Genomic DNA, 24,749 nt, shown 5'->3' on the forward strand with positions numbered 1-24,749 from the left:
CTGTTTCAAAGAAATTGAAATAGTGTCCAGTTGTGCACTATTATTCAAAATAAAAACATAGTTTAAAATCTGATCATCCAATGATGATTCTAAGAATGCAAACATTTAAATAAAACATATTTCCATTCTTACAGCTGTAAGACTGTACCTTTGAAATATGCTAATACCTGAAAAACGCACAGCCCTAACTTTACTGGATATCATGTAAGTATTTAGTCCAATTAACTTTTTGAAGAAGCTGTATGCAACTTAAAGACAGTTTAATTCCTCTTAATTCACTTAAAGTTTTGCAAAAAACATAGGTGACCCCTAAATGCAATAGTCTCCCCAATCATGAATTTGACCTATCACACCTACAGTCTGACATTTTTTCATACAAGTAGCATTCACATGAGCAAGTTTTCCTGGGACATACAGTGAGCTGCTCCTATCTAAAATATGTATTTGCACAAGAGGCTACAGTTAGCCCAAACCATTATACGTAAACATAATCAGACAAAACAAAGAAACATTAAGTAAAGTCTTGCTCTCCCAAAGGAAAGCAGAACAAAAACAACCACTTCATAAAGTGTATGCCTATTCTTAACTTTAATTAATGCCTCATGAACTTTTCAAGATTACAGTTGGAGAAGAAAAATAGATGCCAGTCTGCATAACAGAGGTTTCTAATCTGAGCAGAATAAACTAGGCTAACTACAGCATCCGATTGTCACAAATGAAATCTGAGAATTACAGGCACACTACGAACACACAAAATCTAAATATTAATTCTTTCACTCCTACTTTGGAGTAGAGTACTGCAGAGTGAGAAAAAGGAGTATGTATGAAAGAAGCAGTCTTTACATGCCTTTACCGATTTCAGAATGTCTTCCTCCACAAAACAATAAATAAGTAAATAAAAAATCCAGTTTAAAAACAACTACCATCTTGTAAAGAAGCTTAACATGCCCTTGCTTGTCCCACAGAAAGGATTAATTACTGACCAACCTTCTTTGTGGGTAGCATTCCCTGTCTGGTTATACACATTATTTGTGGTTTTCTCCCTTTGGCTGAATTGTCCAAAAAATGCCTCTCTCGTTTTCCCTGTTAATCAGGAAGGTGCTGTTTCAACTAATGTACAAACTTTAATATCCGAAGAAACTGATAACCTAAAGATCCAACTTTTGGGGGGAAAAAAACCAAACAAACAAAAACCGCTATATAAGCTACCTCCCACAAAACCGATTTCACCAATTGTTACTTATATTCAGCTCTCTTTTATTTCCCCCATATTCCCAGGCATCTACAGAAAAGCAGCAGTATACACACACATGGTTAATTCATTATTAATTTCTTTGACGCACTGTAGCAGAACATATGTTCACATGAAAGTTTGTCTTTCTGCTCTCCTCTTCCTGACAGCAGCCAATGACAGATGCTCAAAGACTGTGTAAAAAAGCACGGCAAGTAGCGATCCCTCCCCTGGCACGGCCCAGCCTCTCTTCTAAAAATGGCAGCAGGTTTGCAGCCACCACCTGATTCACTTTCCACAAATTGGTATAACCCTTTTGGGGAGGATTTATAGTATAAAATCTTGGCAGCATGCTTCAAGACATACTTATGTCTTGTGTGGAAAGAGTGCTTCATTCTGATTGTTTTGAAAGGTACTACCTGCTAATTTTGTTTTTCACTTGGTTCTTTTTGTGTTATGAAACAAATCACAATTAATTTACCTTCCCCATATAATTCAGAATATTAGAAACCATTATCAGCTTACTCATTTTCCATCCAGGCTACAAAACTTTAATGTTTCATTACTGCCATTTCATTCTTCTGATCATTTGCATGGCTTTTTTGTGTATGTTTTCAATTTCGATTATACCTTTACTAAAAGGTGGTGACCAGCACCACAGACAATAAGCAAGACACAGGTTAGCTTTAGCTACACGGTATCACATCGAAATCTTCTGTTTTTTCATGAATTTGCTGAACGTCAGATGTTCAAGATCACTGAAGGGTTGAAAAATTCTCTCTCAACCACCTCCGCTTCTACCTACCCCAAAAACTTTTGTATCTGCTATAAATGCCCAACCCTCCTTTTCTAAACCATTTATGTGCTTTGAATGCTATCTGCTCACAGAGACCAAACTGGATAGCTCTGTATTCTCTGTTGTTTCTTTCTTAAACAGTTATTAGTCAGTGAGAAAACCTCTCACCCTATAATAGTTTAAAGAAACTAAAAGCTCTAGGTGAATGAACTTCCTGAAATCTGTGTGAAAATCCATACCGACTGTATCAACTTATATAAAGGCCTGTAAACCGCTATCTTTTTTCAATTTGTGACTCAACAGCCTTATTAGGTCTCCCATCATGTATTACATTTATGCATAGTGTGCCTTCCTGTTAATTTGCTTAATATGGAAGTCCTCGTTTTCTTAGGTCACACTAGAATTCCCCCTTTAAAAAAAAAAAAAAGTATCATGTTTTGCACCCTCCTTCCATCTACTTTTGAGACTGACTTAAGCCACAGGGAACAGAGCACAACAAGCAAGCTTAGTGTTGTCACATCTGAGCTCCATTAGCTGTCAGTACATACTTCAATGTCTCGCAACTTAGCGCTCTTCAGTTTATTAGCTTTACTGACGTGAGCTAGAGGGTGAATCTTGAGAGCTGTATCCGTAAAGGCTCCCTAGCCACCTTCTCTATTTCCACAATGAGCTGTTTCAGCCTTGTCTTCCTTGAACAGGGGTCAGGAGCGTTGCGATACAATGACACCAGTTGTCCTGCAACAGAACTGTAGCCAGCTGTCTTCAGATAAACTTTTTGATTTAAGCAGAGAAACATACTCCATTTCTTCCGAACCAGGAACGGATGTCCTGCGACAGCTCTCACGTTACTTGCAGAGCTCACCAAGTTGTCAGCCGTGGCACCACCACCACCCAAAGCGCAGAAACCCAGCACCCCCCTGCCCACCGCGTCCCACTCACCGCTTCTCCACAACCCCTAACGACACGTAAAACCCAAAAGGCATTGCTACCTCCACCAGAAAGAGGTATACAGAACCTTACACCAATTAACATTTTAATGGCCGTAACTGCTAGGTAAAGGCCGTTAATCTTCATATAGGGGAACGCAGCATGGAAGAAGCTGCTCTGTCCCCTGCAACTTCACCTCCACCAGCTCAGCCCCTACACACACACACACACACAGAGACAAGGCCCCAGCATTTCGGAGCACAACCCTCGCATCCCCACGGGTCCCATGCCCGGCCCGGAGGTGCTGGCCCAGCCTGCGGCAAGCCCGGGGGAGCCGCCCGGTGCTCCCCCGCTCCGGGACGGGACCCGTCCCTGCCCCGGCCCCCTGCCCGCATGGCCACCGCTCCCCGGCGGTCCCCGCGGCCGCCCCCTCACCTCGGTACCGGCGGGAGGCGGCGTGGCAGGCGGTGAGGAGCAGGACGGCGCCCAGCGCCAGCGCCTTGGCGCTCCTCACGCTGAAGTAGTAGTTGATCTCCCGCTTGCCCAGGGTGTAGGCCAGGGCCGCCATCTTGGCTCCTCCATGACAACAGTGCGCGGCCGAGCGGGCGGGCGGGCGCGGCGGAGCAGCACTGGGGCCCCGCGGGCGGCCGAGGCAGCCCCCGCCGCCGGCTGCCACCGTCCCCACCGGCACGGCGGAGAGGAGCCCGACCCCCCGCCGCCGCCGGGGCGGAGCTGCCGCCCCCCTCCTCCTCCTCCTCCTCCTCCCGGTGTCGCCGCTTCCCCTCCTCGGCCAGCGGGCGGCCCCTGTTCCCGGCTCCCCGCCCCGCGGCGCCGGGGCTGCCTCAGCCCGCAGCGGGGCTCTGAGCCGTGCCGCGGTGTGTGGCTACCCGACGATTTATTTGATTTAATTTTATTTTTTGTAGTTGCTCGCCTCTCCTCTCCTAGCTTGTGTCAGGACGTTCGGTCATCCGCAGGGAAGCTGGCGCGGTTCAGATCTACCAGTTTCACGAGGGAAAGAGGAGTGTGTTGTGAGGGGAATGCTGAAGTCTTACACACCCGTGTGCCTCCACAGTGAGCTACCTCAGTCATACCTGGAAAAAGATGCCAGGGAGCAGGTCAAGTCCTGAAACAGGGCTGCGGTGTGGCCTCCCGCGCAACCCGCAGCCGCAGGAGCTGCGGTTACACAGCACGGAGTGACCAAAGTTAGGAGGGACAGAAATAGAAACTCGGGAAAGCATTCAGTACATGTCTGCAAAAATGCTGGGAACAAACATGGAGCAGTCATCGGGCCTCAGGTTCATGATGAAGTACCGCGCTCAGCTGGTTTTGACAGTTACTGTCTCATCTCAGAACCCTTGTCATTAGCACCGGCTAAAAAAAAGTTACTGGAAATGTTTGTTTATTATTATTATTATTATTTGTTTGGTTTTGTTCTGTTTGTTTTTACTGAGCATGTAAATATTGATGATGAAATACTGGGATTTTGAACAGCGACAAGTACGGTTTTCATTTCACCATCCTTCCATTTTCCTGTCATCCCCCAAAGGCTATTCTGGAAATTTTGCAACTTCATAATTCATAGTTGGTAATACATGAAAAAATTGGAAAAGAAAGCAGAATTAATAATATATGGAGAACAAAAAACAAACAAATAAACAAACAAAAAAACACCATTAAATTAAACAATTAAAACCAGGAAGTCTACACACTGCAAGCAAAGTTTTATTTTCAAGTCTTACCTGAAGAACAGAAGAACATCATGCGAACATAATTTAATGCACATACAAGATTTGAGTTCTAACTATTCTTTGAGTGGGCACTGTCAGTATATACTCAATGTATATGCCATTTCCACCCACCCAGTACTATCTGCCAGCATGTAATTTATATTTTTTTCTATTTAACTCAGTCTATTACTTCATTTAGTTTCTGAGCCATATTTTAAAATGTTATATACACATTACTATTTTAGAATACTCAGATTTATTCTCTCAGGGAGAGAGGAAAAAAAAGGTACCAGGTAAACTCCCAAGTGGACAGATACTATCAAGCTGGTGGTGGTATGGATCCTTTTACTCCACAAATGAAAAATTCCAATTTGTGTATTATTTTTTTGGTCATGCAACATTCAAAAAGCCATGTTTTCAAAGCTCTCTTACTGTGAGTAAACCTTATTATTTCTTAAAATATTATTCTTAGTTTTAGCTTTCCTTGTTCTCATTGTTTCACATACATTTAAGTGGCAGATGCAAGCATTTTAGACTTCAATAAGCAACTTAATCTTTTTAACAGCTTCTGTAACTTTTTGCATTGTTACCCAATGATTCTTAACAGTCTTACAATGTGTATCATTCCCTGCTGTCATCTAGGACTACAGATATTCTTCTTCATTTATTTTCATAATATTTATTCATATTCAAATAGACCTTTCATCCAACCAAACCATAGGTACTTCAGCCTTTGTCTTTTTTTGGTATAACTGTGTTAAGTTTCCTGGCTCTATTGTAAATCTGCATGGTGCTCTTGTTACGGTGAGTGCAGCTTCTCAACATGCACTTCAGTCAGCCCCACTGCTAAAAGCAACGTAGATGCAGAAAACACAGAGTTCAACTGGAGCTCCCAGAGCGCTAACTCATCTTTTCATTTAGGGTCGCTGCAATGCCTGAACAGGGAGATTTAATTTTTTCTCCCCAAATTAAAAAAGAATTAATCTCTTACTGCACAATTGTCTCTCTGGAGAATTTCACTGATCTGCAATTAAATTAGCTTCTTATGAAAGAACAGCAGAAATTAGAAAGGTAACAAAATAAACATGCTTTTGTTTATAGATATCTCAGAAGATCACAGCAGACAGGAGTAGAAATTCTGTCCCACGGCCTTTTGAGGGCTGTTTCAGATTGGCCCCTGGCCCCTGAATGTAAAATGGCAGTCCTCACCTGCTCTAAAATACTAACACTTTCTTCAGTGATGCCCCAAAACCCTGCTTGTGGATTACATCTCCATTATTTTACGACTGTACCAATGAATACTGAGACTATTGAAGGTTAAATATCTTCATTAAGTTTATCCACCTGTTTACATTAACTATTGAAGTGCATTTAAGCAAAACATCTGCTTTTGCTTCATTGTTCCTTTGTAGATGTTGTTTGACAAGAGTAATCTCCTTCATTTCAGTCAGAAGCTCTTGGCTAAAGTGCCATGACTTCAAAGTGGTTTGCGTGACTGCAGTTTTTCTTCTTACAGGTATCTCCCTTGCTTCTCACAAGCTAATTGAATTTGGAATCATTGCATATAATTCACACCAAACCCACTGTATATAAAAGGCGTGATTCAAGAGGCTAATTAGGGGTTGCTAACTACCCCATGAAACAGACTCCAGACATGAATTATCTAGAAGAAGCTTTATAATTTCCATTATACACCTACTTTATTTTCCTGTCTGCTGATAAATTTAGTACGCTGGAAGTAAACCAGAAGTATGCTAGCTCTTCTTAGTCAAACCTCATCTTTTGTTTTTCAGATGCTTAGCGCTGGCTTCCTGCTTGTTCTGGTGGAAGCACCCAGGGTCGTCACTGGGAGGGTAAGACCTGGAGCAGTCATGGAGAAAAGACTCAGAAACTGAGCAGCAATTCATTTGAGAGCCAGAGGAGGTGTGACACTGCTCCATAAATTGGGTAATGACTGTGAATATGGAGAGTGAACAGCCACAGGAGAGATTTCATATTTCTGTTTTCTACAGATGTAGAAGCCTTGGCTTAACTGAATTTGTTATTTTAATAAGAGGCTGCGGTGTTATGTGTGGTCACTAATGACAGAAGCTAAAAATGTTACTGTGGTTTACCAGAGCGCTATTTCCCTTATGTGTCAATATAATAAAACAATCAGGAGAGATGAGGTTCATCTCATCTAGCTCCAGCCACTTAGAAAGAATCAATCAGTTTTAAACTCATTAGCTGAAATCCCGCTGTAGGAGTGGTGGAAGAAAGTCACCAGTTACTTGTAGATTAGAATATGGTCGATGACTTACTATTAGGAATGACTGCCCTCTGTTGAATTTAGATAATTAGTTTACACCGAACAGATGTCATTTACACAGTTGTAATCTAGGTGAGATAATTCTTACTTTACTGCTTCCTGTTTTGCTTGGCAGGCTCAGTGCTAATGGAAGAAGAACTCCGTGCTGCAGGTTGAAACGGGCATGCGCATACGAGTTTGCTGATGAGCTTAGCTCCCAGAAGATCTCGTTCTTTTGATTCTCCTGTTTTCAGCATTACAGCCAAGTGTGGCTTCCAGAGAGAGCTGCTGTCCTCCCAAGGATCCTCCCATGCTGAATCCCAAGGATCTGAGGCATGTAAAAATAGATAAAGTGGCTATATATTATTGAGAGGTGGTATTTAAATGTTCTCCCACATGATATTTTTGCTTCAGAGTTTTTACCTGTTTATAGGAGTGGAGTTAATTTGCACAATTTTTTATAGCAAGTAATATAGACAAGGAAGAAAAATTATAACACACCTTTAAAATATAAGTATTATGTATCATTCTAGGAATGCACCACTTGCTACATAGTAACTGGAAGATCCCGTATGTTACCTTATAGATCGTGTTGAATAATCAATCAGTAGGATCTGCCATGCTCCAAACTATATCAGATTTTAATTTAATTTGTGCATCACTGTCAGTTTGCTCTGCTCTTGTTGTAAGTCCAGAAACAAAGCTGTATCTCCAACAGATTTCTGGGAAGAGTAATACTTTCAGAAGTGCAACTTTTCCTTCAGCAGCTTTTGTGTACTTGCTGAATGACAACATCAAACATTTTAATTACTGGGTTTTCAACCTTGTAACAGCAATCAATCTTTCCATAAGCACCATTCTTCCATGTGGCATGTGAATGCATGGTAGCCATCTATTGCAAATATTTGGTTGCGTTAATGAAAAGGGAGTACAAAGAATAACAAGACTTGTTCAATCAGGCAGTGTACTCCGAGTACTGTCTCAGCCAAATGCTGAAACTGATACACCACCAGCCTCATAAGATCTTGGAATTCTATCACAAATTACTGCTTTTATAGATTTCTAATTTTATAAAACTCATAAAGTTCCTCAATAGTCTGCACTACATGGAAGCTGATACTAAGTCAAGTAGTTTTGAAATCACATGCACAAAGGATATATTTAATTTATCACTAAGAGATAAATGCATCTGCAAGCCTATAACATGAGGATTAATTATGTTTCATTTCAGGTTTCAGTGGATCTGAAATAGAAGTAGATTGGAGGGATGGAGACAGGGAATGGAAATAGGCGAATTTCAAATCATTGAGTCATTTCTCCTCTTCCATTAAGGACAGTCAAGAGGATGCACCTTTCGGCAACATGGAATGTGGTCATCACCAAGCTATGCAGGCTTGAGATCAGATGGGAACTCTGCATGCAAATCAATTTTAATTTCAGCTGCGTAGATTCTTATCCTCAAAGCCTTGTATTCATCACTATAATGGGTTCAGAATTTTCAATTTATATGAGTTTCTTGGCAGGAGGTACTATTTTACTCTTCTATTTTCTCCTTCTCTTTTCTTGAGTCTTATTTCAGAGAAAATGGCAGTCACTTAGCTCATTGCCAAGCTGAATTGTTCTTTTTTCATCAATGTTTCATTTTCACATTGTTGTTCTTCCTGGTTCCCCCTTGTGCTCCCAGATGTGTCTCTTTAAAATTCAGATTTTTGTATAATTATGGGGCAGTCTTTGGAAGCCTACGCAGCTACTGTCCAAGCTGTGTCATGTTTGGGGACCATTAGAACATTTTCTTCTGGCTGCTAGCAGTACAGATGTCATCCTGTAATTACCGTGTTCTCTTTAAAACAGAGAGAGAGAGTATCATTTCCAGCTCTATCAGTGTAATCTCTAATAAAAATCATTAACGCTAATCATCATTAACATTCTGTACGGTGCATTAGTAGTCTGTTTGATGCTGGTCCATTAAAAAATACTTAGCCTTGAATTCAAAAAGTCCTACATCACTGTCTCGGGCAGCTTATGCCTGGTGCGCAGCCATAACGTATCCTGCTAAAACGGCCGCTCTTGTCACGGTTGTTAGATAGCTGAACTCTGGGAAAAGGCTAGGTACCTGTGTGAGCAAGAGGGGATTTTCATCTATTGATTAACTTGACATGAAGCTGAGAGGCAAGAGAATTCTAGGAAGAACATTACAGAATGTATTAATTAGGAAATATAGCAAATGAAATAAAATAATATAATAAAATATAATAATCATATAATAAAAGATTGCATGAAAGAAAGAACTTGAGGAAACAGCACAAGCTGAGGAAAAATAAAGGGGAAGAGTGATATCAGCCTGCAGTTGATATAAATGCTGGGTGAAGGTATAGCATCTCTGTAAAGCAGTTCTCCTAATTCCCTTATTTTTTGAAGAACCACTTCAGTTTTAAAAGCCTGGAGTCTGTAATGGGGTCGGCAATCAATATAGGGCAAAACATACCAAAGAAAAGAGTATGATTGACAAGAAAACAGACAAAACCTAGAAAATGATCAAAGGAACACCATGAAGAGGCTCAGGTAATGAGGATGGCTGGATTTCCTGGCAAAGCTACGCTCACAAGCACAAAAGTGGTGTAAGGAAGGAAAGACATTTTGAGATCTGAAGGTGGGTGAAAAGGTGGAACAAGAAAGCAAAGCTTTTCTTTTAGAAAAGAAGGCAAGAAGCACAGTAAATGTTACTGCTTGCAATAATGCCTGAGACACCAGGATAGCCAAGGAAAATAAATACTGTGGTCCTTGAGAATGGACAGAGGCAAACTTCAATGTTATAAAAGATGTTTGGTTAAAGAAAATTAAGGACAATCTAAGTATTGATGATAAATGAAGTAACATCTACTGCCTTTGAGAATTTGGAAGAAAGTTCAGACCCCAGAGCTGGCCAAGAGGTTTCACTCATGTATAATTGCCTCTACTTTTGTGAAGTTCAGTGTTTCAGAACCTCACCTAAACAGAAACCAAAATATTAAATATACCTATGTTGCTTGGCAAATACTTGACCAGGTTATTAAATATTGCTGGAGAGGGGCTGCACAGCATTCCTTTGGCTGGCCGTGGAGAATATCTCAGGTCCACAGAGCAACTTTTAAGCTGTCCTCATTCAACACTCTGCCCTCTGTGCTTGTTATCTGGCAATATTTCAGGCAGTGGAGCTGGGTGACTGTCAAACTGGCACGTATTTCATGAATGAGCTATGGAATTTATAATTTATAAGAAATGTGCAAATGAGAAGGTCTGACTATTTTATGGAACAAAAGCTGAAATGGAAAACTCAAAGCTTTACTGTAGATAAAAAAATTGTAATTGACTGCTATGGACACCAATGAAAAAATACACTTTTTGGAAATTATTCTGTATCTTGTCAGGTCTGCTTTTTCTGAAAAATTAATGTGTATTCACTTGATATTGTAGCTGTATTAGAAATGGGAGAAATCAGTTAAAAAAAGCTATCTCCAGAAAGGCATTTCTCACTGAACGTAATGTAACTCTGGATCTTTAGAGTTATGGCTACTTTCCCCAGTTTCTTTAAATGAGTGAAATTTGGTGGAACTGGGCATGTTTGCCTGAGGTCAGGGAGGAAAATATACACAATATCAATTGATTTTGGTGGTGAAAGATCAGGCCTTTGGAGCAGGGCTCTTTCCCCACTAGTAATAGGGAGAACCTGCCAGCCAGTCTTATTTCTCCACTAAGAATGATCTTATTTCTTTTGCAATTTAATTTCTCGTTAGAATTTGCAGTGTGCTTTTGAGTAGCTTTTGCATTTAAACGTGAAATGACCGAGATATTATATGAAATAATCTACTACAGTGAAATATTGTATAGTGAAGTTAGTTTCAGCAGCTTGAAACAGTCTGTAGTTTACTAGGACTTAGTGCAGGGTATCTTGTTCTTGGATTCAGTGTTTTTAGGAAGATAATTTTATTTTAGGAAGGTTTTTTAAGTATTAGGATGATAATTCTAACACTGGAAAAAAAATTCTGTATTAACCTTGGGCTCATTAAAACACTAGATTTCTCAAGTATCAACAATAGATTAACAGACTAGAATATTTCCATGAGTCATTATTTAAAGATGAAATTGCGTAGAAATAATGTAGTTTAAGCAGAATACTACAGAGCAGTCCTTAGGGTTCACACTGTTCTGCCATATCTATCTGTCTATATGGTTCTCTGTTGGGTTGCTGTGAGCTCCCACGAGTCTAAGTAGTTTTGTGATGTTAAAATGGAAGCACACACACTAAATATCAGCACAGGCTCCTGTGCACCTCAGGCTTAGCAAAGATTTCTTTCATTTAGGAGTTAACAGGCAGCCACGTAGCCGTGCCATTCCCGTAAGATGTGTGTGAAAGCCTAGTGAGTTGGACTCTGCAGGGCAGCTGTAATTGTTTGCTTCCAGCTTTGAATGTCCTGGGCAGGACACACTTTAAAAATTGCTCTAATGAGAGGCAGATGGATCTAATTCTTTCGTTCAATGTCCTTGTTTATGCTTTAAAACCACTTGTATTGAGATGCTTCACTAACAGACTCTCCCCTTCCCTAAGGCCTAAGAACAGAACAAATTCTTATGCATTGAATCCACTCTCTCCCTTTTCCATTTCATAATTGTCAGCCCTTTCTCACAGAGAAAACCGGTATGTCTCTCTCTCCTCTGCTCATCTGTGTATTTTCATGATATGTGCAAGAATTTAATTTTTCTGAGATGTCTTCCTTTCTATAATGTCAGAAGAGAAGGATCTAAAAACTGTTTTCAAAGCTAAAGGCAAAAAGCTTAGAATACTGTCAGCTCAGAAACAGATATTTAGCTGGTAGAGAGGTGAACCAATAGCTAAGAAAAAATCCCAGCCTTGACCTAGGTGTAACAGAGCAGGTAATAAAACCAGCGGAGGTCTTTGGTCTGGTCTGTTGCCTTTGACAGAGTGCTTCTACTCTACAAGCAAGGCACAAGTCTTAAAAATGCCTCCTGTTTTTCAGAAGTTTGCTCTAAGTCCTCAAAGTTGCAGAAGAGCGCAAAACAGCTTCAAAATGGAAAAGAAAATCCCCCTTTCTCCAATTGATTTTCTCTTTTGAAAACATATGGTGCACTCAGAGACCAGGGCCCTGACCACGGGAGTTGGGTAAGCATCTAACAACTTGCCGGGAAGACAGAGAAGAAGAAAGAGCTGCCTATGAGGTTTCATCTTGGGTTTCGTTCCTTTCCTGTTTCTTACCTGTTCCAGATCACTACTGAATATACTGCCTACCTGAAATGGCAGAGTCTGCAGTACATTTGCAGAGATGGGTGCAGGAAACTGAGAGGTGACTTACAGAAAGTATCTAAACAAGCATTCAATTCATCAGGAAACTATCAGTTGGATGAATTTGCTTCTCCTGTTTTGGATTCATAGAAATCGACAACTAAAAGACAAAATTATTCTCATCTGGATTCCTTTCTACCCTGACTGAGACTGCAGTTTGCTGCCGGGAGCTTTCCTGGTTCAGATGGGTGTACTTCTGATAAGCCGGTTGATTTTCAGAAAGAGTTGTGGCACTGATATTTTTCAGAAATAGCCCTTGGGATGTTCTTGGTCATGCAGGGCTCAGAAGATTTCAACAGTAACTATGGCAGTGAAAGATCGCTCACTGAATTCAGGTACAAACAACGAAAATGCTCTTCAAAGCTCTGTGATTACCGTCTAAGCCAATAGGTGGTGCACTGCCCTCGTGGAAATGGTAAAGGATCACTTGCTGTTCTTTACTAAGGGTCTTAAAATTGGCATTTAGGAAAACTTGTTTCATTTCACACAAAGACACGATTTCTGTAGTAAGAGAAAACGACATATATATGTGTTTCTAAATGGTGCTGACATTGAAATAATTATTATATTGAATTATATACATTTCAGATGCTTGTTTTCAAAAGGGCATTCATCTGTTGTATTTGTTTGGGTACTTAACTTTGGGTTAACGAGAGCCATTGCTTCCTGATCAGTCGGAGGATATGCTTAAACCTGGAATCATGTTTAGGGAATTTTGCTCATGTACTACCCGCATTCAACCACCTATTTTTCAGGAAAGGACTAATTTATTCCAGCCTAGGAACGCAGAAATACAGCTGTTTCTTTGGAAGGTCTTTGCTTATGCACCGTAGATTGCATTTGGATTGCATCTGAGATATATATGGGAGCAATACAGAAAAATAATGCTTTTTTAATGTGCTGATAATGAAGCTTGTGTGAAGGGAGATGAATTATAGATTAGTTCTGATAGTGTGTCTGAGAACTGCTTTATTTGAACTTGCCATTATCTCATTGTTTGAAATCCGTCTGTGTGATTCTGGTACTGTAAAACACGGGATCAGGTGGCAGTTAGAAAAACAGCTTCTAGGAGACCCTGTCTCAAACCACTAAGCACTGCAGCAAAGCTGACCACGTCACGAGTGGCAACGTAAAGCTGTGTGGTGGAAACGGCGATCTGTTAACAGGACTGTTATTTTGTCTCTTACTTGTGTTAAAAGAAATATGACTATTTGCAGTCTTCAGCACAGTATTCATATTTTAAACTGCTTTAAGGTAAGTCAGTGGCTCATGATTTTCCTCCCAGTGAAGCAGCCGGGTCACTTACAACTTTCCCTTCCACAACCACTTTCCAAGGCTTTGAAGTTTTTCTCTCTGCGTTGGTTGAATTTCAGATGTTCTCACCACCCCTGGTTTTCACCTGCTTATGCCACATTCATGCAAAAGCACGTGCCGCAGAGAGCCCGGCTTGCTGCCAGCGGAGCCTGCGGGGATGGCAGCAATAAATGTCAGCCCGGTGGTGGGCCCTGAGAGCTGCACTCAGGAGGAGCAAGGAAAGGGGGGACACACAAATGTGTGACCAGTCCCACAGTGTTGCGGGGAGGAAAATTGCTCTGACAGCATCAGTACTGGCATTTACAGGCGTATCGCAGCCGAGCACTGGGTATGTCAGTAGCTCCATGGTCTCCTTACCCAGTCTTACCCAGACTCTCCAGCAATTCTGTTCCTGTGCAGTACAGCCAGGGGTTGCTGCAAATGTAATCTTTTGCTTGGTTACTGCAGTAATTTTTCTTTGCTTGCAGGTTTCTGTGTTGTTCTGAATGTCAGCTTTAATCTGTTTTAACCCTATTGTTTTAGCCACTTTATGCTAATGGTCTAGTTGTGTCACTGCTGATGCATACCTGCTTATAATTAAATTGTCCAGAGATAATCCCTACAGAGAGACAGACCGCCCCCAAAGACAACTGACTGAACTTTATCAAAAGTTTATTCATCATTTAATGTTCCTGAAATGAGACAATGAAGATCCCCTGCGCCACCTGTAGTTCAACTCACATATTTTCAGCTATGGTCCTCGGAGAGGAAATGCCTTCAACATTGTACATCGCGTAAGCAAACGACTTGATTGTGTGGTAATTTCTAATGAGCTCAAAACCCACGGGCCAAACTGAGTATCTTCTGGGTGCTAACACAGGTTGTGAGGTGGGTGCTATGTTTTTTCTTCCAGTTTGATTTCCAGATGAGCCCACTTTGTTAGCAAAGGTACAACAACACAGAAGAGCTTGGATGTTACCAGGAGGCTGTCAGGAAGCGCCGTGGAAAAGAGAGAGAGAACAGGAGAAATCAGAAGATGCCAAAAGAGATAGCATTTTCCCTTTGGAGTTTCTTTTCAAAATCTCTTTTTTATTTTATTTTTTTCTCTCCCCCCCACCCCAAAGTACAGGCAGCAGTAGTCCACGTCCCAGTCCTAGCAATAACCCTTGCACACTTCCTAGTGAATTACATGGACTCAGGGAAGCGTCTTTTCAGTCCTTGTAGAAAATTCCTGGCTTCTAGATAATCCAGGTGAGAAAACAAACTCTTAACATTTTAATAATTTAATTTTCTTCTTTACAACAGCAACAACAAAGATGTTTAAATACCAAGACAATGATTGAAATACTAACGCTTGAATAATCATCACGGTCCCACGAATAACAGTAGGTATTTACATGAAACTATGTTTTATTCACTTAAGAGAAAAAAGGGCTGTATTTTATTATGGCAATTCTTGTATTAATTTAGCACATAGCTGTAGGCACACAGCAGCTGCACCTAGGGCCAGGTTTTAATATTTGCCTTTTTTTTCCTTAATCATTTTTGTGCAAGAATGAAAAGCTTCCTTTAGAAACATTTTTTTGTGCTTATTCCTCCTTGCACCCTTTGGAGCTGCCTTTGGATTCTCAGCCACTAACCTTCAGGGGCTGTCTTCAGGCTTACAAGGACCTTCTGGATATTTTCTTCAGGTTTCCCTTTAGAGGATGCTGCTGATTAAGCCTGCCTCGCCTCTCACCCCCTTACCTGCTCTTGCTGTTGTCCTCCTTGTCTTTTGTGGTTTCTCTCCAGCACCTCTCAAGTTCTCTTTGATTCCAAATCCACAGCTGTTTAAACTACAATTTATTTAGGGCTTTCGGAAAAGCACTGTATGATAGCAGTATCTTAACAGTATCTTACAAGCTCTCAGCAAAGAACAGTCTTTGGATCTTAGTGTGTTTCTTGTGATTTTAAAGTTAACAGTGGATGAATTTGCATCTTGTACACACTTGTATGAACTATAAGGGCCTAACAAAGCCTGATCTTCCTGACAAGATGACTGAATTTAGAGATGCCTTGCTCTGACTACTGCATATCATTTCAAAAACATACAGTCCTGCTGAATGTCAGCCAGCACAACTCTCTCAACAACAAGCAGCTTTCAGCAAGACAGAATCTTCCTTTTCCTGCTACCCTTACACAAGAGAATGATCCTTCTTTTAGACATTAATCTTGCTTGGAATTTGGAAAAAAAAAAGAATTACTTATGGTTTTGAAGTTCTTGTACAATGATGCATGATGTTATTGATTTTCTTGTGGACTTTTCAAAAGGTGATGTTGAAATGAAGAGTCAAGTAGACAACCACACCCTGAATACAGCTCCGAGCAGTTTTTAAATGCTCCAAGCAAATGTTTTACAGCAATAGGCTAAGAAAGATACTTACAGTAATGGAAATGTACTTTAAATTCTAGCTATAAATATCTGCTGATGCATCTAAGCAAGTAACTTTACTCATTCGATAGTTTCTTTTGGAACACTGGACATGCTTTATTTCATTTTTTTTTTCACAATTTATTTAAACATCTCACATATACAAAATACATTTTCTTTTTTTGAGAAGTGATGATTCTTTTTTACCCATTGTAGAAGATGAAAATGAGATTTGAAAGCAGGCACACCTGATTTTGGAGGAAGAGGACAAAGATGAGGACAAATGATCCACATGCTTAAGCTGGGGGTGAGACAGGACATTCTAAGCTTTGAGACAGACTTCAAAGAAACAGAAGAAATATTTTAAATGTTGTTAGCACCATCGAAGTTCAAGTATTGGAAAGATACTCTGTAATAATGAAATTAGCACCACTGTCTTCTGAGTGGAACTGAAAGTAACTCATATGATATGGAGAAGTGCCTACAAAGGATGTGGATCACACTTAGTTTAGTGTATGAGGTAGTTTAAACCTTTGGAAGTCATGGTTTTAAACTTCCTCTGTGGAAGATATTCAAAGGCCACAAGTGGTGCAAACTTTCATGATTTTTTTATTTTATTTTTTTTTTCTTTACAAAGGTTGACATTTCCCAAAGCAAGGTGTTAAAATCTTGAAAGACTTCCAAGTCCTTTTGGGGCTGTATTAAATTTCATTGCACAATGCTCCAATCAATTCTTCTCCTTCTCTTTCGCCCAGAGTTTAAGCAAGTAGATGAACAGAAGGAATGGAAGGAGTCAGCTTTCATTATAAAGAGAAATGACAAAGAGAATAATTTGGGGGGGGGGCTTTAAGTTAATTTTAGTTCATTTATTTGAAACAGACTGGGCCAATGTCCAAACCGAATTCTTGGTCAGCGCCGCCAATATCCAAAGGTGCAATGTCGAGGATGGGCAAGCGAGATGGCTTATTTGTTCTGTATTCAATGATCGTTTTGCCCCATTGATTGTTCTTTTTCTGCAAGAGAAGATTCATTAGAGTTGTTATTGCATTGTTCATAGTACTGAGAATTGTTCTACCTGATTCGATAATTTCTGAAAGAAGTTCATGTTAATTTTGCTGCCATTGTTTGCAACTAAGATACCCATATCAAACTATTCATATCTCTGATAAAGAGGAAACATTTACTTTAATCTTCTGAAGTAGTGTGTGATGCTCTACATTACCATATTGTTCACACTGATGCTAAATCCTCAGAGAGCCTTGCCTGAGATACTGAGGACTTAATCCTGCCCCTCCTGCAGCTTGTGAACTACTTTCTAAAGTCTTCAGTTTACACAGGATTTGGGTCTGGTCCCTCTTAAAAGCCTTTTCTTTCATGCCACACTGCACAGTACAGGTAGGATTTGTTTGTACCCCAGTCCTTGCCACTTGCTAAAGATCAGCATAGTTAGTTCTATAGGCTACTTATCTTCAGTGGGTAAAATTTTGCTGATCTCACCGATAATCTAGTCCTGAATGAAAGCACAACTCTGTCATTATTGCAATCATGGTGCACATGCTCCATGTTACTTACAGAGCAGCCATCCTCAAGAACGCTGAAAGTGAATCTGCTGTTGCCTTCAGCTCGTAGTTCAACATCATTGGAGCCCTGCAGTATGACAGCCTTTTTAAGATTTCCAGTCTCCTCGTCCATGTAGGCAATGCTGTTCTTGCAGTGGTAGGTGATGTTCTGGGAGGCGTGGTTAGCCAGCAGACGCATGAAGGCAAGCTGGGTGGCCATATCCTTTGAAGTCACGCCTTCATCGTTGTACTCAAACTGAAAAAAACAGAAAGGAAAACAGTCAATTGTTTTGCTGGAGAAACGTGGATGTTCGAGTATTTGTTCTAGGAACATAAAAATCACAGAAGTCTGCCTACTGCAACTGCAGAGCTAGAGAACACCAAATGAAACTAGCAGGAAATAGGCTGAAAATCAGGCACGAGTGGATGCAGTTAAGCTGTAGAACTCTGTTCCAAAATATCGCTGTTGGCAGTTCATGTGGATTTAAAGATGAGATCAGATGTTTGAGGATTAGAAATCTATTGTTTCCATAAATACACAGAAACAATTCCAGAATCAAGGAAAACCTGATTTTTTTTTTAGTTTAATAAAATAGTGTCTGTGGATGTTACGGATGTTTGTTTCCTTCTTATATTCTTTTACAGCATTTGCTTTTAGCCAGTGAGAGAAACTGGACTCTAGGCTACCCTTGTTCTGACCCAGTGATGAATTTTATGTTCTTATACTAAAGAACCTGGGACACTGATTTCATCAGACTAATTCAATTTCATTTAAGAGTTACATAGTTAGATCTCCTTAATTGTACATAAGAGATTTTCGACAGGCTGTTGTCTAACATGCAGGTAGACTTATTTCTTGGTTTTACTTAGATCAGTAATTCTGAGTGTTATTGTAGCATACACTCAGGATCTATTACGTGTCATAAAAATATCTATCTAGGGACAGTGCAATATATCAAAAATAAATCCCAATTAAAAGGATAAGCAAAGAGGTTTTTCTTACTTTTTTGGACAGTTTCTGGACTGTCTTTATACTAATATACCATACTCCAGTCCAGGATTCCCTTAGAAATAGCCACTTATACTGAACTGATCATTTGCAGACACCAAGAAAAGTTAGAAAAATACTAAGAAATAATTTTAGTGAATTGTGATTCAACTCAAATGGAACCGAGTTCCCTTGAGAGAAAAGGTAAAAAGGTAGTTTTTTCCCCTTTTCCTGTTTTTGTCTAAGAGTTTAAGTCAAGTTTTGCTCAGACAGACAGTAGATGCGGAATTCTTCAGACAGCACTGTTGGAAACAATCATTCTCCAGTACATCACTTACCTGACTGCCACCATTGATCGTTTCACCAAACCATACGTGCTTCTTGTCCTTGGGATTCTTGTTGACATACCAGTTCTTAGTGGGAATGTTCTCAGGGTTAGCATGGATGCAAGTCTCACCAGTGGCAAAGTCACAGTATGCTCTAATGGCATCTGCAGAGCAGCCTTGGTTAGGATCAATCCAGTAGAAACCTGTAATTGAGGAAAGAAATATGAACAATAGTTCATTGACGCTAACATTTGCATTCAGTTTGTATTTCATAGTTTGACTATAGGAACTCAAGAGAGAGGTGATGAATATCACAACTAAGTAAAATATTAGGGTGTCAGTTGGGAGAAACACGTATTTTAGATTGTCAATATATAGGAAATTTTATTCAAAAACTAGGCTTAAATATTTTTGTATTATTTTGAAAAATTATTGCAATAATTGCACAACAACAGATATGAAGAACTTGTCAGAACGACCTCATAGATAAGTATTTTCAGTGAAGGCAGACAGAACTTCTTCACCTGACATTTAGTATTTTCACCTGTTGGCCAGGGATACCCTTCATCAAAGAAAGCCAATAAGCTGGAAGTACTCCCTGGGACAGAAGGGGCAATTATCTGGCACTAACGTACCGCTGCTCCATTCTGGGTGGCTAAGTCTCAGGTCACGGCAGGTGCGAGCTGGGTTCTTTCTGGAGCCTTCTGGGGTCAGCAGGGTCTCAATTTGGTTGTTCAATGTTTTCAGAGTGGCATCAACTTCGTAATCCTTGGGTCTGAGAGAAGGCTGATCAGCCCGGTAGTATTCTGCGTCGTAGCCAACTTCATATCCACCACCATTGGGACCAGGAGGACCAGGGGGGCCAGGAGGACCAGGGGGGCCCTAAAGTTTTCCAAAAGCAAAAGACAAGAAGCATTCTCTTATAAATAGGGTTCTCAGTTGACTGCTTCTACACACGCATTGTCCTACCAAAGCCCTAGCACTCTCAGCTCTGATCTGAGGAAGGATTTATGGACCCGTTGTGTGGTGACTACTATGAGCTAAAGCAGTAGAAGACTGACTGCGTAGGACTACCACATCTTTGTGCACATACTGTCTGGCCGTAAGAAATGAACAAGGACTTCAGGTTTATTAGGGAACGGTTGAGATGTTCCCTATTCAGGAAACGTTGAATGTTAACTCACAACAGCATTTGGAAGTGTTTTTTTTTTCCCCCCCGAATGAAAACACATCTCTCTAAACTATTAAGGTTTTGAAGTTATTTTCTTGTAACTGTGACTGAAGTGTTAAAACAACAAAATAAAAGTTATACTCACAGCAGGGCCTTGGCTACCGTGAGAGCCACGTGCACCAGCAGGGCCAATAGGTCCAGGGAGACCATTGCGACCGTCTTTACCAGGAGGACCAGAAGGACCGGGAGGACCCTGAAAGGAAACTCAGTTTAATGACAGTAGAGAACACTACAAAAAGGGATTTGTAAATGGGAGCGTAAAAATTTATTGCATAAAACAATGGAAGAATTATTTGCATATGCTCTTATATTTACATACCCTTGGGCCAGCAGGACCGTTGTTACCAGGAGGACCTTGATCACCATGTTGGCCCTATTGGGAAAGACAAATGCACCGTCTTTAAAAAAAATGCAGTGCCACACATTGTATTAGCATGATTCAGGAGGGAACTATAATCAGCAGATGTATTTGGGTTCACAGAATGGAAATCTAGGGCTACTGGCATTTATTAGTGGAGCTGGGATATAAAATGCCTGTTTTAGGGAGGGAGGAGAGAGGGTGGAAGTACATATTTACAGGGATAACCTATATAAAAAGGTCTCTACATTGTTTCTTCAGATTTTCTGAGAAGCCTTTAAAAGTAAGAGTCAAAATTCCTAAAGTGGATACCAGAATTTAAAGGGAAGACAATCTACAAATGAATTCTGCTTCTCTGTGATACAAAAGCTTTGCAATTTCTGAGGAAAAAAAGGAAATGATACTAAAACAAAAGCAGAGCTTTTTTAATTCTGAGTAGTCAAATGCACTTGAGCTTCATGGCTCACAGTATTCACAGTTCTAAGATAAACTATCAATGGCATTATGAAAACTTGACATTTTATGTGGAGAGCATTGAATGTTAAAGAGGATCTGATGGCCTTTGACAGATGCTGCCAACTGGAGTAAGTCAAAATACTGAAAATCGTTTACTTACAGCAAGACCAGGAAGACCCTGCAATCCGTTGTGTCCCTTCAGGCCAGGCAGACCTCTATGACCCTTGTCACCAGGTTCACCTTTCTCACCACGTGGACCTTGTGGGCCCTAGGAAGGGATACAGATGTCAGAGGAACAAAACAGAAGGCTTCAAGTAGTTATTACTCTCAAAGCAAGAATTAAGAACAAGCATTCTACGTTATGCCATAGGGTACCCCTGATTTACTTATGTGCATCCCGTTTAAACACCCAGGAAAAGTGTCAGTGTCAATTTCAAAAGCCTCAGGATTGGTCCCAGGGGAGAGAAGGCTGATCGAGATTCTAGGTCTATAAATATTTACGGCTCTTTAAGCACTACTTTTTGGGCTTGAGCACAGTTGTGACCCCTTAATAATAAAACACGTTTTCTCTTCTTGCAAGCATGTAGTAATGTACTTAGAAATCAGACTTACAGCAAGACCTCTTGGACCAAAAGCACCAGCAGGACCGACGTGACCAACGGGACCCTGAAACAAGAAAAGAAAATGCATGTCACTGCTGTATATTGTACATCGTTTTCTGCAGATATGTTAAGCATGGAACTTTTATTAATTATCCACATACTGCAGGGTTTTGACGTATAATGTATACACGTATGATGGACAAATGGTACTCCTGTATCAATCAAAAAATGCAAGATCTCATCAACTTACAGGATCACCACGGTTTCCAGCCTTTCCAGCAGGACCAACTTGACCATGAGGACCAGGAGCACCCACGGCACCACTGGGACCAGGGCTACCAGGAGCACCACGCTCACCCTGGAAACAAGGGAATACAAGAGGAGAGACTGTTACTACTGACTTACACATATTGGAATACTTCTTTCATAAGCATGAAATAGAAGGAAAGAACACATTACCTTGAAACCAGGAGCACCATCACGGCCTGGAGGACCATCATTTCCAGGATTGCCCTGTTAAAATACCATTTAAAAATATTAAATTCCATCAACATTCATATCACACAGAACTGTATGTCAGCCCAATTGCTCCCAGTGAGATTGAGAAGACATTAAGGTGAGATAGCTGAAGTCTTGAAGATACAAACCCTTCATTACAGATGACACCTCGAGTCCCTACATTCATGTTCTCAGAAAACTAAGACAATCTTCAAATATTCTAGGTTTTACAAGATCAATATAAAATAAAACTTTTGTTGCTGTTCTTTTATTTGATAATCTGAGGACTCCAGTAAAACTTCCCTTATATAGCCCACAGGAATAAACTTCCCTTATACAGCCCACAGAAAGCTTTATAATAGTTATCTGTACAGGATAAAATAAAATATGTACACATTATCTTTTAACTGCTATGTCTAGCCATTGTATGGATACCCTTCTTAAAGGTGAACTACTAACCTGGATGGCTAAGTTAGATAGATAAATTTATTCACTGCTCTGAAGAGCTGGTAGCAAGGCCACCAAGATATTGGAAGGTACAAGTTCACTAGCAGAACAACCACCAGTTGCATCCAGATTTTCTGTGTATTTGTCTTTGGCTCAAAACAAAAGCAATCTTGAAGAGGAAATAAGACACAGCTTACATCACGACCAGCTTCACCAGGAGCACCATTTGGACCAGGAGAACCCACGGGACCAGAGGGACCACGAGCACCAGGAGGACCAGAAACACCCAGAGGACCAGGTTCACCCTAATACAGGAACAGTGGTAACAAAATGTGACATAATACAACAAAAACAGTCTTATAGAACTTTTGGCCTATATCTAAGAGAAACATTTCCCTGTGATCAATTCTGAAGTGAAACAAACAAGGAGACAAGGAGAAACATATCTAACTACAGTAAATGTTATCTTCACTCTAAATTTTCTGCCTCTTCTATGCCTTGCTAAGAACAAAAACCTCTGATGCCATTCAAAAATATGCTCACCTGCAGACACAAATCTTGTCTGTAGCAAGCAATAATTTCTCCTGCTGCTCTAAGTCTGTAGGCTCCATATAACTATCATCTGTTTGCATGAGCAACAGAAACAGCAGAATCTAGATCTCCTGTCCCATAGTAATCCTTAAGAGGAGACCTCATTTTCCTTTACACTAGCCCGTTTAAAGCAGTTAACTAGACATATACTCACTGTTGCTCCAGAGATGCCTGGAAGACCACGTTCTCCCCGAGAGCCAGGCAGACCAAGGATACCAGGAGCACCAAGAATACCCTGAGGACCTGGGGTACCAGGAGGACCCTATGACATGAAGACATCATTTATATTAACAGAGAAAAAATGATTTTAAAGGCCCTTCACACTTCTCATTTGTTCTGCTCTGTAACCGCTTTCCAATGATCTCAATGTGTGTCAGTGCCGGTTCCCACACAGAAGAATTTGTAACCAAGGCAGAAAACTTTAAACTCCAAAGGCAAAGGTCTGTGAGGAGGTAATGCCGGTTATACATCTCCCCTCCCCAACTGCTTCCACAACAGTGAAAATGCTCTTTCTGAAAAACCGTCATACGCTTTTCCTTTCTAGACAAGATCTATTGAGTCATTGCCATTCACTAACAGTGAGTGGTGCATGAAAAGTGGGGTATTCAGTACAGAGAAAATGACTGTGTGAGGGGAACTGTGTGAGGGGATTCCACAGTGATCATCTGATTCTGAGATAGCCTTAGAAGATACATAGGCAGTTCCTAACATCTCTAGACAAGTCTTAGAGCTCTTTACTGACCCTTTGAAAGGCAAAGGCTGTTTAGTTAAGAGATTTTTCAATTTTCTTAAAATTTGAGCACGTGCTACTAAACTTGGCCTAAGTAATCATCCTGACTGATCACCCTATTTATTATTCTTAATTACAGTCAGGCCCTCTACGTCAACTATGTTTTTATTACAACATAAAACTAGAACATTTTTTGCTTTATACTGGACATTATACAGCAAATTTTCTCAACTGTCACCTATGAAATTTTAATGCATGTCTGACAAGTACACCGAAGACTTTACTCTTAGCTACATCTTTATAAACAATTTCTTGAGTCTCAATGGAGCTTCTGCTTAAAACCTTTGACAAATTTAAGGATAAAGGAGAAAAACCCTTCAGAAGTACCAAAAGTGTCTTAGAAGCTGTAACATTTACTTGGAGAGAGATAGTTTTAATGAGATGTGATACTTAGTAACTTACAGGAGCACCAGACTCTCCAGATGGACCTTTCTCACCAGCAAAACCAGGTGGGCCAGCAATACCTTGTTCACCAGTACGGCCAACTGGACCAACATCACCACGCAGGCCTCTAGCACCATCTTTGCCAGCTGGGCCAGGAGGACCAGGGGGACCAGTGATGCCCTAGGATTGAGTATGAACATGACATCATTACAATATAGACTAATTAACCGGGGATAACAGGTTTCATTTTATGTCCATGTACAGAAATGGTACTTTGCAATAAACAAGTTATCAGCTGTTCCAGAGAAGCAACTGCTACTACTTTTGTTAGCAGTGGATAGCTGGAATCAGAATTATTGAAGATATATTCACTATATCTATTGAATGTGGTGGAATTTATATGAAAATATTGATTGGCTCTGGAGACATTAATTGCAACTATAAGGTCTATGAAAAAAACTTTCAACAGGATTGTTTTGCTTTGAATACTTGGATTTAAAGTATATTTAA

The 24,749-nt window shown here is 40.4% G+C and overlaps 2 protein-coding genes across 4 annotated transcripts in view; both read right to left on the reverse strand.

The window, feature by feature from the left end:
* Nucleotides 1–3,755, reverse strand: part of CASD1 (CAS1 domain containing 1) — a 32,163-nt gene extending 28,408 nt beyond the window's left edge. Inside the window, exon 1 of one of the 2 annotated variants that reach the window (XM_083826003.1) lies at nucleotides 3,390–3,755. In XM_083826003.1, coding sequence (XP_083682129.1) covers nucleotides 3,390–3,522 — 133 coding nt within the window. In that variant the 5' untranslated portion in view covers nucleotides 3,523–3,755. The remainder of the gene's footprint in view (nucleotides 1–3,389) is intronic. The other variant, XM_083826002.1, reaches the window with a different exon arrangement.
* Nucleotides 3,756–16,600: 12,845 nt separating this feature from the next.
* The window catches only part of COL1A2 (collagen type I alpha 2 chain), a 36,995-nt gene continuing 28,846 nt past the window's right edge, over nucleotides 16,601–24,749 (reverse strand). For both annotated transcript variants that reach the window (XM_083826001.1, XM_083826000.1), the window contains exons 40-52: nucleotides 24,258–24,419; nucleotides 23,220–23,327; nucleotides 22,672–22,779; nucleotides 21,989–22,042; nucleotides 21,780–21,887; nucleotides 21,540–21,593; nucleotides 21,088–21,195; nucleotides 20,433–20,486; nucleotides 20,199–20,306; nucleotides 19,518–19,764; nucleotides 18,895–19,085; nucleotides 17,582–17,824; nucleotides 16,601–17,022 (exon numbers count right to left, since the gene is read on the reverse strand). In XM_083826001.1, the coding sequence (XP_083682127.1) occupies nucleotides 16,876–17,022; nucleotides 17,582–17,824; nucleotides 18,895–19,085; nucleotides 19,518–19,764; nucleotides 20,199–20,306; nucleotides 20,433–20,486; nucleotides 21,088–21,195; nucleotides 21,540–21,593; nucleotides 21,780–21,887; nucleotides 21,989–22,042; nucleotides 22,672–22,779; nucleotides 23,220–23,327; nucleotides 24,258–24,419 (1,692 nt within the window). In that variant the 3' untranslated portion in view covers nucleotides 16,601–16,875. The remainder of the gene's footprint in view (nucleotides 17,023–17,581; nucleotides 17,825–18,894; nucleotides 19,086–19,517; nucleotides 19,765–20,198; nucleotides 20,307–20,432; nucleotides 20,487–21,087; nucleotides 21,196–21,539; nucleotides 21,594–21,779; nucleotides 21,888–21,988; nucleotides 22,043–22,671; nucleotides 22,780–23,219; nucleotides 23,328–24,257; nucleotides 24,420–24,749) is intronic.

The sequence above is a fragment of the Anser anser genome (genome assembly GCF_964211835.1).
Source record: "Anser anser genome assembly, chromosome: 2".
In the NCBI taxonomy this organism is placed as follows: domain Eukaryota; kingdom Metazoa; phylum Chordata; class Aves; order Anseriformes; family Anatidae; genus Anser; species Anser anser.